The sequence below is a fragment of the Erinaceus europaeus genome, chromosome 14, assembly GCF_950295315.1.
Source record: "Erinaceus europaeus chromosome 14, mEriEur2.1, whole genome shotgun sequence".
Lineage (NCBI taxonomy): Eukaryota > Metazoa > Chordata > Mammalia > Eulipotyphla > Erinaceidae > Erinaceus > Erinaceus europaeus.
The window spans coordinates 17400932-17414048 of record NC_080175.1 but is presented as its reverse complement, the minus strand read 5'-3'; the positions used below and the strand labels follow the sequence as shown (position 1 = coordinate 17414048).

The following is a 13117-nucleotide window of genomic DNA, read 5'->3' as shown; positions in this document are numbered from 1 at the left end:
GAGTCATTTCAAATGATATCAAGAACCTGCAGGAGGTGGGCAAGCATATGAAACACCAGTGGTCCGTGTGGGTTTTAGTCAGGTGGGGTGTGCACCCCAGGTGGGGTGTGGAGACCCAGAAAGTCTTGAAGACACTGTGGGGCCTTATGTGTCTGGCGAAGCACAAGGACCGACCGGCATAAGGATCCAGGTTTGAGCCCCAGGCTGCCCACCTGCAGAGGAGTCGCTTCACAAGCCGTGAAGCAGGTCTGCAGGTATTTGTCTTCCTCTCCCCGTTTCCCCCTCCTCGCTCCAGTTCTGTCCTATCCAACAACATCAATGGCAACAGTAAAGACAACAATGGCAACAAAATGGGGAAAAAACGGCCTCCAGGAGCAGTGGATTTATAGTGCAGGCACCGAGCCCCAGCAATAACCCTGGAGGCAAAAAAGTAAATAAAAGTAATAAAATAAAATCTGTGACTGAGAACCCCAGAGGGACCAAAGCCCAGCAGCCTGGGTAGTCAGGATTAAGAAAGGGACTTCCAAGAGCTTTTGAGTCTATTTCTTCATCTGTGGGACAATAGTGACTGCCGTGCAGAAGGGGCTGAGAGCATTTGTTGGGATAAAGTTTACAGCATGGGGTTCACACACAAGAGGAACCAGGACCAGTGGAAGACGGGACTGGACAGCGAAAGGGACTAGCCTGCGGGTTGTGCAGAAAATTCTGCGTTCTTTGCTTCCTGGGGTGGGATGGGCGAGCAGGCCAAGGCAGCCTCGCTTAGCTCCCCCGCCCAGGCCCAGCGCTCTCTTCCACGATCCCAGCACCCCCCTCCGTGCCTCCCTAGCTCCCCCGCCCCAGCTTCCCGCCTCGCTCCCACTGAGGCCAAACCAACGCCAGATGCGCATGCGCCCTCCTGCGCCGCGGCCTAGATTTCCACGTTTCACTTCCCTACCTTTTCTCCCCAGCTCCCGCTGCTCCGCCGCGATTGGCCAGCCACCCTCCTCGCCTCGACCAATAAACGCCGCCCTCTCACCCCCGTGTTACTGGGTAGAACAAAACAAAAACAAACAGAGCGAGAGGGGCCAGAGACGCTCCGAGGCGGCGGAAGAGGCTGAGGAGCGGGGTCGGGACTGACGGACCGGAGGCCGTGAGGAGCGGCGGCTGCGGCGGAGGCCCGAGGGGTCAGTACCCTTGGGGCTACTAGAGCCATGGGGCTGTAGGTCCGTTCCCTCAGACCCGGGCTCTCCTCGGAGACAGCCGCACGTTGGGAGGGGGAGGGGGGCGTGGAGGCGGCGGCCGGACCGGACCGGCGGGCGAGGGTCGGGCCTCGGGGGAGAGGAGTCCTGGGGACCCGACCGACCGGGCGGCGCCCGCCCCAACGCCCCCGGGGCAGCGGGGAGTCGCTCCCGGAGGTTCCCGTCTGGGTCGGTCCGGAGCGCGGAGGCGCGGGCCCGCCCCCTCCCCGAGGCCCCTCGGCTTAACGGGCGCGGGGGCACCGGGCTGCTCTCCGCTCCGCCGCCGCGGCCACGTCCCTCGGTCACTTGTGGCGGGGGCTGCGGCACTGGGGGCGTGTTGGCCGTCGGAACGAACCTGGTGAGGAGAGTCTGCGCCCAGATGCCAGGCCCGGCCGCCCCGACCTGCGCGGGCTGCGGGGCGCGGGGGGCGCACGGGCCGCCCTGACCCTGCGCCAGCTTCGCCGCGGCCCTCGTCCGGCGCTTGATTTCTTTTCTTCCTTTTTGTTTTTTTAACTAAAAGTAAAATAAATCGTCCCCCCCCACCCACACACACCCCCCCAAAGGCCGGGAGGGAGCCCCCTTCCGCTGCCGGGTGCACCGAGGCTCTGCTCGGCCTCATCCCCCTCGAGCCCCAGCTCCCGCTGAGGCGGCACAGCCAGCGGTAGTGCGGTGCCCGGCCGCAGAGCATCAGAAACGAGAAAAGAAAAAGAAATGAGTGACTGTGTCTGGGGGAGGGCCGTTGGCGCCTGTTTCCACTTGTGTTTTCTTCTTAGAGAATGTTGGCTTTCTCGCGCAAATGTAAGTTGTTTTTTTTTTTTTCCTGAAAGCTACCAGATGCTTTTAAAAATCGGGGTTGGGGGGCGCTGCAGACAGGTGCTAAATTTTAATAGTTGGTGTCCATGCCCTTAACCCACTTTGCGTTGGTAGGTTTTTTTTTTTTTTTTTTTTTTACTGGGTTCCTCCCTATGGCGGCTGGCATCTGCGAGGGGTGTTTTGATTGGGGTTTCCAGTGGCATTGCAAGGGCCGCAATGGCTAGGAGTGCAAAATAAACACATAAATAAGTGACACTAGGGCTCACTTGGGTGTCATTGTAGTTGGAGGCTGCGTAGCTAATTGCTGTGGTTGCAGTCCTGGAATGAATACCAGTCATTTTCTGGTCAGCATATGGCCTGAGTTTGGCTTCCCCATGGCTTACAAGGAGGGAGATTTCAGGACATTGGTTTTCAGGTCTGTGGGTGGGAGGAAGGCTGAGAGGCCTGAGCTCAGTCTTTCACAGAAGGTTTTGGCAGTTCCATATGTAGGTTCTGCGTGACCGGAGAAATAAAAACTTTTTTTTTTATAATTTCAGTCCTGATTTTGTCTTGACTTACAAGATTGATTCTTACTGAAAATTAACTTCTTAATGTGAAAGGTGTAAGTAAGGTCTAGACTTTTTATGCTTTACGTTTTAAGTGAACTGTGGAAAAACCCATTTACAAAGGAGTGAAATCATGGAAAATGTCTTTAAAAAAAAGTATTGTCTTATTGGGTAGAAATAGCCAAAAATCAAGAGGGAGATAGAGAAAGAGACAGAAAGACACCTGTGACTTCACCACTTGCTAAGCTTTCTGCTTGCAGGTGGGACTGAAGGATCGAACCCAGGTCCTTGAACACCGTAATATGTGCACCCAACCAGGTGCGCCACCACCTGGCCCTTGGAATATGTCTTTATCCTTTCAACTCTTTAAAAATGCCTGTGTTGCTATACAAAATGATCAAGCTCTTGATTACGTTAGCATTGTCTAAAGCTAGAACTGTTTTTGTGATTAGTTCATAAACATAAGTTTATACATAGTAGTCAGTACCTGATTTTTTTCCCTTCGCTTAGCTGAATATCATCTGTATGATAGTTTAAACATTTTTACTGTTTGTAAAACAGTGTTTACAATTTTTAAGCTTCTCTCTGTTATTCCTAAAAGTAGGATCTCCCTGTGGGATGTTAGAGTCTTCTATTGAACTTAGGCAGTTCAAGATCACCATGGCTTTATGCCTGGCTTCTAGTCCTGGTTCTTCCAATGAGCACATCGGCTGCCTTCTCCGAATCTGATTAGTGTGTCCAAAGTGGCATATGTATCGCAGGAGTTTTCTGAGAGGTATATGTATTATAAAGAACTTCACAAACATCAATTATAAACATTTAATTTCCTCTATTAAATCTTGTGGAGAGTTTTCTCTGAAGAAATATTAATCCACTTTGATATTATTTTATTATAACGTATAATTAGTGTACTAAAAAAAAACCCAGAATGTAGTATTTTCAGCCATGATGAATTCTAAATACTTGGTTTTCAAACTCTTTCTATTCATCTATCTCTATATACATGTGTATATGTATTTATTCACCTGTTATTTAATAAAAATTGTGTCAGGAGATAGCTAGTAAGGCCATAGCACCACTCTATCATGTGCTTGGGATTGAACCCTGGAAAGACAGACAAACTAACACACACACACACACACACACACACACACACACACACACACACACACACACAGTCTCTCTCTCTCTCTCTCTCTGTCTCTCAGCCTCCCTCTCCCCCAACCAGCTACCCACCCACCTGGAGCACTCACTCCTCCGGTTTATGTGGTGCTGGGATTGAACCAAGGGCCTTCCACATAGAAGTCTTGAGTTCATACTGACTTCACCAACTTCCTGAAAAAATGGTGATTGAAAGAATGTCTCCCCAAGTCAAACTCTTAAAGCAGTAATAGCAGATACCTTGTGATGAAGTGGCAGATTTATTTGTCTTCAGATGCATTGTGGTGTAAAAAATAACAGTTGTGAACTTGATGAATAAAAACTATTGCATTTTTTAGTTCTCATAGTTGTAACTGTGCAGGATTTCTGCTTGTCAGAGTAATGAGGCCTGATGTTGTGAATTTTTGAGTGTGCTTGTCTTACCTACAACTTAGAGTAAACATATAGCCTCTGTGTGTATATATGTATATGTAATTTTTTTCCAAGTATGCTTTTTAATTCAAAGTTAAAAGGGTGATTTGGAACATCCTGAAGAAAAGACTTGGACACATCATCTTGTCAAAAAGTTTGAAGCCAAATATTAAATGTCTTTGAAAGTAAAGTGAACTCTTTTTTAAAATGGGCTTAGGTGGTAGGTTTTTATAGTGTGATTAAATTTAATTTACCTTAATTTTAATTTTGTGTTTGGAAGATACTGAAATAATATTTCTTTTTTGAAGAAATAGATCCTAAAGGAAGACTTCCATTTTTGGGTAATTTAATCAGTGCAAGTGAAATTAAGGAACAATGGATATAGAAAATGAGCAGATACTGAATGTAAACCCCACAGGTAAGTGATAATATCTTGAATCTTGATTGTGTTATGAGCAGGTTTCAAGCTGTATAATATTTTGTAAGGCTTGACATTAAAGTCATTATACTTAATTTTATAAGAAAATCATTTTATCTATTTCTTTTCTTTCTCTCTTTTTCTTATTTTCTTTATTTTATTTTATTTTATTTACCAGAGCACTGATCAGCTCTAGTTTATGGTGGTGTAGGGGTTTGAACCTAGGATTTTGGAGCCTCAGGCATAAGAGTCTCTTTACATAAACATTACGCTATCTACCCCCAGCATGAAACTAGATCATTTTTTAAAATCAAGCTTGTGATTCTTATTTTTCTGGAAAACTATCCCATGTCCTTAGTTTTTGCCCATCCTTTCATATATCATTCATTATTCTTCACTGTTTACAATAATCCATAATGGTATAAGATGAAGAACAGTGGACCTGCTCATCTTTTATTTTCATGTGTATTAGTACTTTCTACAATATAAATTGGTGTCTTTGTTATCTTCCCTAACTAATAATTCATACGTTGTAAAATTACCTATGGGTATTTTTCCTGATGCTTCAGCAGCACATTATCCTAGTAAAGATGCTCTTGGTAAATAGCTTTCAAATGCTAAGTGACTCTAGACAACTTAATGCACTTAAAGCTTTTGGAGTAATAATCTTCATAAAGAGTTGAGAACTGAAATATTTGGAATAGTGAGTTTTTCATATTGGTATATTTTAGATAACTATTTAATAATGTTATTAATTCTGAAAAAATTTCTTAAAATTTTCAGATTTATTTTTTAAGGATTTAAATTTTTTTTTGCTTTTTTTTCCTTAAAAATTTTTCCACCATCATTTATTGAATAGAGACAGAAATTGAGAAAGCAGGGGAGATAGAGAGGAAGAGAGACACCTGCAGGATTTTCATTTTTTTTGTAATTTAAATGTATTCCTTATTTTTTCAACTTTAATATTATAACTTAATTGTTAATGTATAAGTCACATAGTCTCCTTTGCTTGAACAAATTTTGTATTTAGAAGACTTCTGATTTAAAGAATGCTAGAAAGACAGAAAAAAAAAAGACTCAATAATGATTATTTTGGTACCACTGTAACAGTTATTTTGAGTACTTAATTTTTTAGTGTTATAAGTGGGTTTCTTGTCCCTGCTTCATTGAGGTATAGATGGTAATAAAAAATTTAAAATCATATTTCATATATAGGAAACAAGTAGCTGAAAATTTTGATTGTCTAGTACTATGACAATATAGCTTGTGGTGGTTATTATTTTAATGTTTAAGAATTCAGAAAGGAATTAATACATAGAAAGAAATTTTGAAGTCACCACATTCTGAATTTGAGTTTTTTTTAATTTTGTTTTTCTTAATGTTAATTTACTAGTAGGTTTGAAACTCCAGAACTCAGGGGACTATAAAGAGGAAAATAAAAAAAAGCAATTGACATATACATGGTTAAAAATTACAGTGTTTTATATATGGTGCACCTAGATACATCTATTGCTGCAGACACACATTTTTGAAATGATGTTAAAATATTTTAAGAAAAGAAACTCACATGGGGGAAGGGTTTAAATTGAATAATGTCCCTCCAAGGGACAGTTAAGTCACTGTTATACTTCTGAATCCTTTACCTTCTGGATATATGTGGGTGGTTCTCCTTAAATGCAGAATGATGAAAATTGTATGGCACAAATAGGTGTTCATAATGTTTTTTCATTTTCACTCTTATGAGAAATTTCATCTGAATTTGTTTGATCTCTATCCTTTCTTTGCTTCCTATTAATCTTGTGCATATCACCTTACATTCATTTCCTTGTTTATCCTGTCTCTACCTGTTACCACTCTGCTGTGCTCTAGTTTGTCTTCCATAGTTATAGTCATTGAAATTCAAATATGCATATGAATTCTGGTGACAATACTTTAAAATGTGTGTTTTTATGTAAAACATCCTTTATCTGTAAAATGAGGATAAAAGCTTCTTTATAGAGTTTTGTTAGGGTTCTATGCCCTTTTTTTTTTCTTCCTCCTAGAAGTATTGCTCAGCTCTGGCTTATAGTGATGCCAGGGACTGAACCTGGGATGTTGGAGCCTCAAGCATGAGGGTGTACTGCATAACCAAAATTATGAGAGATACTCACTGCTCACGAAGCTTCCCCTCTGTACATAATGTGCCTAGCATAGAACCTGGTATCTAGTACATAATACTAGTGATAGAATGACAAGGGAAGAATCATAGTTTAGTTATGATGATACTCCAAACTCATTCTCCTAATGCCAGCTTCCTCTTGTAGTCTGAAGACTTTCAAGACATCATTTTACTCTTAAGCCTGTTGATTCTAATTATAAACCTGTTTAGTTTAAAAACCCTTAATAGTCTCTGGATTATAATTTTCTTAGCAGGTCTCCTGCTTTATAGTTTCTTTTTTGAATATATTGTGTATTCCTCTTCCAAGTCAGTCCCTCTGTGATTTCACATCTATATTCTGGGGCTGGGTGGTGGTGCACCTGATTGAGTGCACATGTTACAATGTGCAAGGACCTGGGTTCAAACCCCTAGACCCCAGGTGCAGGGGGGATGTTTTGTGGGCGTCTCTTGTCTCTCTCTTCCTCTCTGTTTCCCCTTTCCTCGCAATTTCTGGTTGTCTCTAGCCAATAAAGATTTAGAGAAATGGGAGTTGGGCGGTAGCTCAGCGGTTAAGCGCACGTGGTGCAAGGTGCAAGGACCAGCATAAGGATCCTGATTTGAGCCCCGGCTCCCCACCTGCAGAGGAGTCGCTTCACAGTCAGTGAAGCAGGTCTGCAGGAGTCTGTCTTTCTCTCCCCCTCTCTGTCTTCCCCTCCTCTCTCCATTTCTCTCTGTCCTATCCAACAACGACATCAACCACAATAATAACTACAACAACAATGGAAACGAGGGCAACAGAAAGGAAATAAATAATTAAAAAAAAGATTTAGAGAAATTTAAAAAAATTAAAAAAAAATCTGAATTCTGTGACTATCTGAATGTGGTAGTGCTTATTGATGTAAGTAGGGGCAATAGCATGAAAGATCATAGGTTAGGCCTTGGATAGTTAGCATAATGGTTATGCAAACAGATTCTTGTGCCAGAGGCTCCAATCCCAGGTTCAATCTCTGGCACTACCACAAGCCAGAGCTGATAAATAAACACATAAGTCATAAGTCACAAAGTAATGAGTTTATATTTTTATTTTCACTCAATAGATAGATACATAATCAGAGTGCTTTCAATATGGAGAGGATCTGTTTCAGAGAATGTTTCCATGTAGTTAAGTGAATAGTGTGAAGACCAAAGGCCAGGACACTACATGGGAAACTGATGAAGTAATTTGAATCTACTTAATATTTTTGCTTTTTGATTACTATGGTGTTTGTTCTTTGCTTTCATACTCACTGTCAAGAATTGCAGAGATCTTAGGATACTTGTGTTTCTACTAGGTTAATTAAATTATTATTATTACTAGTTTTATATCTTCAGTCATGTTTAAAACCCATACACAAAGTTTTGTAACATCCCTAAGGATTAGACTATGATTTGAGCCAGCCGTAAGGAATAAAACTGGTCTGGGTAGCTAATTCAGTAGTTTTCATCATATTTTCTTATTTATTTATTTTTTGCCTCCAGGGTTACCAGTGGGGCTTGGTGATAGCTCTGTGAATCCACTGCTCCTGGAGACCTTTTTCTCATTTTGTTGCCCTTGTTGTTGCTCTTATTGTGGTTGTTACTGTTATTGTTGTTATAGCTATTGTTGTTGAATAGGACAGAGAGAAATTGAGAGGGGAAGGGAAGACAGAGAGGAGGAAAAATAGACACCCGCAGACCTGCTTCACTGCTTGCAAAGTGACCCCCTGCAGGTGGGGAGCTGGGGGCTTGAACTGGGATCCTTACTCAGGTCCTTGTGCTTTGCGCCATGTGCGCTTAACCTGCTGCACCATACTGCTTAGCCCTCTCATCATATTTTCAGTAACTTTTTCTATTATTTTTAAGACTTGGGGCATTGTACATGTGCAGTTTCACTTCTGCTACTATTAACTCTTCCTTTTTTTTCCTTTTTATTTACATATTGGATAGAGACAGAGAAAAATCAAGAGGAAATGGAGAGATAGGGAGAGAGAGATACCTGCAGTACTGTGTCACTGCTCACGAAGCTTCCCCTCTGCAGATGGTGAGCAGGGGCTTGAACCAGGTTCCTTGTGCATTATATAACACATGAGCTCTGTGGGTTGCACCATCACCCAGCCCCCCCATCCCAGCATAATGAATTTTGACAACTGAAAACAGCAGTAAATATGACACATTAAGCAGGCAGGTGGGCAGTTGGCAACTCCAGATACATTGATTACTGTCTTTTAGGGCATAGGTTGGGAGATTTTCAGTGGATGACAAATAATAAGAATCAGGTTTAGGGAGATGAACTAGGACTTTGAGTTAATGAGTCTGAAAGCAAACTTTATCTTGAAAGCATTGAAGCATTACTGAGTGCTTTTGCTGAATGCTATTACTGAGTAACTCAGTAAGCATGTGATTACTTATATGCTAAAAGCCTTTCATGCTCTTTGGACTAGTAGTATTTCCTAGGTATCTGTAATTGATCTTGAGATGTATGGAAAATTGTTTAAATACTCTTGACCTTATCCCCTTATCCTGTATAAGTGGCATAATAAATAACTCAAACTTGCAGGTAAATGACAAAGTGTCCAATGTAGTGCCTGATAAATACTGGTAGACATTCTGTGGCTGTATTACCTCTTTTAAGATCCTTTGTCTTTTCTGACTGTTACCCATTGCTTAATCCTCTTAGCTTTCACACACACACAAAAATCTAGAGGCTTTTAATAGTTTAGATTTTATCATCTAATCACATGAGATAATATGTTTTAAGTAAATTCATTAAAGTTTGATGACTTAGTTGACATGTTAATTTGAAAAGTACTTCTATTAGTTGCTGTTTTTTCATTTGAACTATATGAAATTGCCAATCTGTAATTGTGACTGACTTACACAAATAGTTATACGGTATGATCCAACCTGTTATGAATATATCTGACATAAGAGTAGGTACTTAAAATACTTAAAAATTTCTTCATTTTTCTATTCTTCAAGATCCTGATAATTTAAGTGATTCTCTGTTTTCTGGTGATGAAGAAAATGGTGGAACTGAAGAAATAAAAAATGAGATAAATGGGAATTGGATTTCAGCATCCTCCATTAATGAAGCTAGAATTAATGCTAAGGCAAAACGGAGACTACGGAAAAACTCATCCCGGGACTCTGGCAGAGGTGATTCGGTCAGTGATACTGGAAGTGAAGCCCTTCGAAGTGGAGTTACTGTCCCAACCAGTCCCAAGGGAAGGCTGCTAGATAGAAGGTCCAGATCTGGGAAAGGAAGGGGACTACCAAAGAAAGGTTAGTGTACACTATATCCAGAGAAACAGGTGGAAGAAAACATTCTTGCTTGTACTACCATTTCATTGTTCTTGTAGTGAGAGAGATTTAAACATTAATGATGTGTAAGGTATTACAGTTTGTATTTTTATATAGTAGTAACCTGAGGACTATCCCACTTATAAAATTGAACCTTTTTTTTTCTTTCTTTCTTGAGTAGTTTTAGTTTTTTTGAGCAGAATTTTCTCTCATTTCTGGCAGAAAAAAAGTATCAGTTATAAGCTGAGTATATATGTTTTAACTTTGAAAGAAGTAGTAAATTATCATACCTATCAGTTACATTCATTACAGGTGATCCTAAATAACATTCATTGTTAAGAATATATGAGGGCAGGCCAGGTGGTAGTGCACCTGATTATGCGCATGTATTACCACGCACAAGGACTTGGGTTCAATCCCCCAGTCCCCCTCGCAGGGGGAAAACTTCATGAGAGGTGAAGAAGTACTGCAGGTGTCTCTTTGTCTCTCTCTCCCTTTCTCCCTGTCTACCTTTGCCTCTCAGTTTCTCTCTGTTCTATCAAATAAAATAAAGGTTTTTTTTATTTAAGTTTATGAGGGGACTGGGTGGTGTTTCATCTGGTAGAATGCAATGTGTTAGCATGTGTAAAGGTCCAGGTTTAAGCACCAAGCCCCCACCTGCAGGTGGAACATTTCACAAGCAGTGGAGCAATGCTGTAGATGTCTCTTCTCTGTTTCACCCTCTATAAAAAACAAGAAAGAACCAAGGAAATGAAAATGACTACTAGAAGTGGTGGAGTCAAGTCGGTATTGAGCCCCAGCAAGAACCCTGGTGGTATAAACAAAAAAAGATGATTTCTTACATGTGGTTTCGAGTTCTCTTTAGCTCTTTTTATAATAAATTGTTTACTAGAGTGAAATGCTAGTTTCATTTCTGTATCTCCAGTTTTTAAAGAGAAAGTAACTACAAATGTACCATGATATTTCTTGAATGAGGGATATGTTAATTTCTATCTAACAGGATTTTGATGCAGTTTGGAGATTTCATCCACTTTATAGGTTAAGATTCTTGCAAAGTATTTTTATGATGTCAAGAATTATTTTTCTCAGTGGTCTTTATAACCATTGGTTGGATCAAAATGAAACCTAGTTATGAGATTCTGTTTTGCTCTGGTGGCAAGGGCTATGTTGTATATATAAAGTAAAAACTTTTAATGTAAATTGGTGATGCTGTAAGATTTCTTAAAGATCATGCAATATGTTGAAGCTTATGAAAACGTTTTAATAAATTAATGTATGAGAACAACTTTGAAAATTAGAATTAGAGACTTCTGTTGGTCAGTTTGTAGAGAAAAAAATTTCAGGCCAGTGAGATAGCTCGCTTAGAAAGATTCCTGCTTTGTCATGTGTATAATCTAGGTACAAGTTCCCCAGTACACTACACGAGAGAGAGGATTACATATTTCTCTGTCTCTGTCTGAAAAAGTCAGTCTGACTTTTCACCCACTGAGCTATCTCACTCCATAAAACAGGCAATTTTCTAAATGCTATAGCCACAAGTGTTTTTACTTGATAATTTGGAAATTTGTTATGATTTTTATCATTACTGAAAATGCAGTGATCTGAATAAAAAGCAGTTTGACACATAACTTTCTTGCTGTTGGAGTTGAGTGCCCAGACATTTCCTCTAGGCTGCTGTCAAGGAGCATATAACTTCTTTATCCTCCTGTGTATTTTATGGTTTCAGGTCTTAGCTGTGCATCTTCAGTTAATATTTTTGTGCATGGTGTTAGTTTCATTGTTTTCCATGTGGCTAAGTTTCCCCAACAGCATTTGTTATAGAGATTTTCATACTCTGCTTTGGCTTTTTTTTTTTTTTTTCCCCTTCCTTCCTTCCTTTTTGTGGTTCTGGGTCACATTCATTCTGGTGAGAGATGATGGACAAACACAACAGCATCTGAGGAAGCATCTTCTGTGTGATGCTGGAACTTAAACCTGGGATATGCACATGGTAAGACATGTGCCCTGCCCAGTGAGCTTTCTCTCCAGATCACTTAGCTCCTTTGCTGTGAATTACTAGTCCATATACATGTGGGTTTACTAATGGGCCCTTAGTTCCTTTCAATTTGATGTGTGCATTCTATTCTAATATTAACTGTTTTAATTACTATCTAGTACATTACAGTGTAGTTTCAGGTTGGGGCTTGTGATACTTTGATTTTTATCCTTTTTTCTTATAATTGTTGAGGCACTACTTGGAGACTATTGTTCCAAATACATTTTAGGGTTATTTTTGTTGGGATTTTGATATTTAATTTATATATGTATATTTACTAATGTCACTAAAGACACTCACATTTCAAATTCATGGACATAGAATATCATTTAATATTTTTGTGTTTTTTCCAACACTTATTTTTAGTATATTGGTATTTTGATTCTCTGGCTCAATTTATTTAAGGTACTTAATACTTATATGTGATTTATAGTTGTAATTGTAAATGTGATTGCTTTCTTCATTTCTCTTAGTTCATTTGTACATGTATAAATTCAGCAGATTTTTGTATATTAATTTGGTAGTCTGCCACTTTGTGTTCCTACATATTTCACATTTTATATGTTAATTAATGCAAGAGAGGGAGTGGGGGGAAGAGGGATTAAAAACCAGAGAATCACTCTGGCATTTTCAGTGCTGGAGTTTAAATTCAAGACCTCATCCTTTGTAAGTTAGACAATCTATCTGCTGCCCCACCTCCTGCCTGGACCACCTTGTATTGTTATTAATACATTTTACTGATTTTAAAAATATTTTTGTGTAAATTGTCATGCCATTGCAAATAGTTTTATAAAATATAATGATTTAGGGAGTCGGGCGGTAGCGCAGTGGGTTAGGCACACATGGCGCAAAGCGCAAGGACCGGTATAAGGTTCCCGGTTCGAGCCCCCAGCTCCCCACCTGTAGGGGAGTCACTTCACAGGCGGTGAAGCAGGTCTGCAGGTGTCTGTCTTTCTCTCCCCTTCTCTGTCTTCCCCTCCTCTCTCCATTTTTCTCTCTTCTATCCAACAATAAGAGTAATAATTACAACAAATAACAAGGGCAACAAAAGGGAATAAATAA

The 13117-nt window shown here is 40.2% G+C and overlaps 1 protein-coding gene across 5 annotated transcripts in view; it reads left to right on the top strand.

Moving 5' to 3' along the window:
- Nucleotides 1-1009: 1009 nt before the first annotated feature.
- PDCD4 (programmed cell death 4) overlaps nt 1010-13117 on the top strand; it is a 29450-nt gene continuing 17342 nt past the window's right edge. For 2 of the 5 annotated variants that reach the window (XM_016191404.2, XM_060171342.1), the window contains exons 1-3: nt 1010-1163; nt 4456-4565; nt 9700-10002. In XM_016191404.2, the coding sequence (XP_016046890.1) occupies nt 4523-4565; nt 9700-10002 (346 nt within the window). In that variant the 5' untranslated portion in view covers nt 1010-1163; nt 4456-4522. Of the gene's footprint in view, nt 1164-1875; nt 2016-4455; nt 4566-9699; nt 10003-13117 lie in introns of those variants that run through there. The other 3 variants (XM_007530240.2, XM_060171344.1, XM_060171343.1) reach the window with 3 other exon arrangements.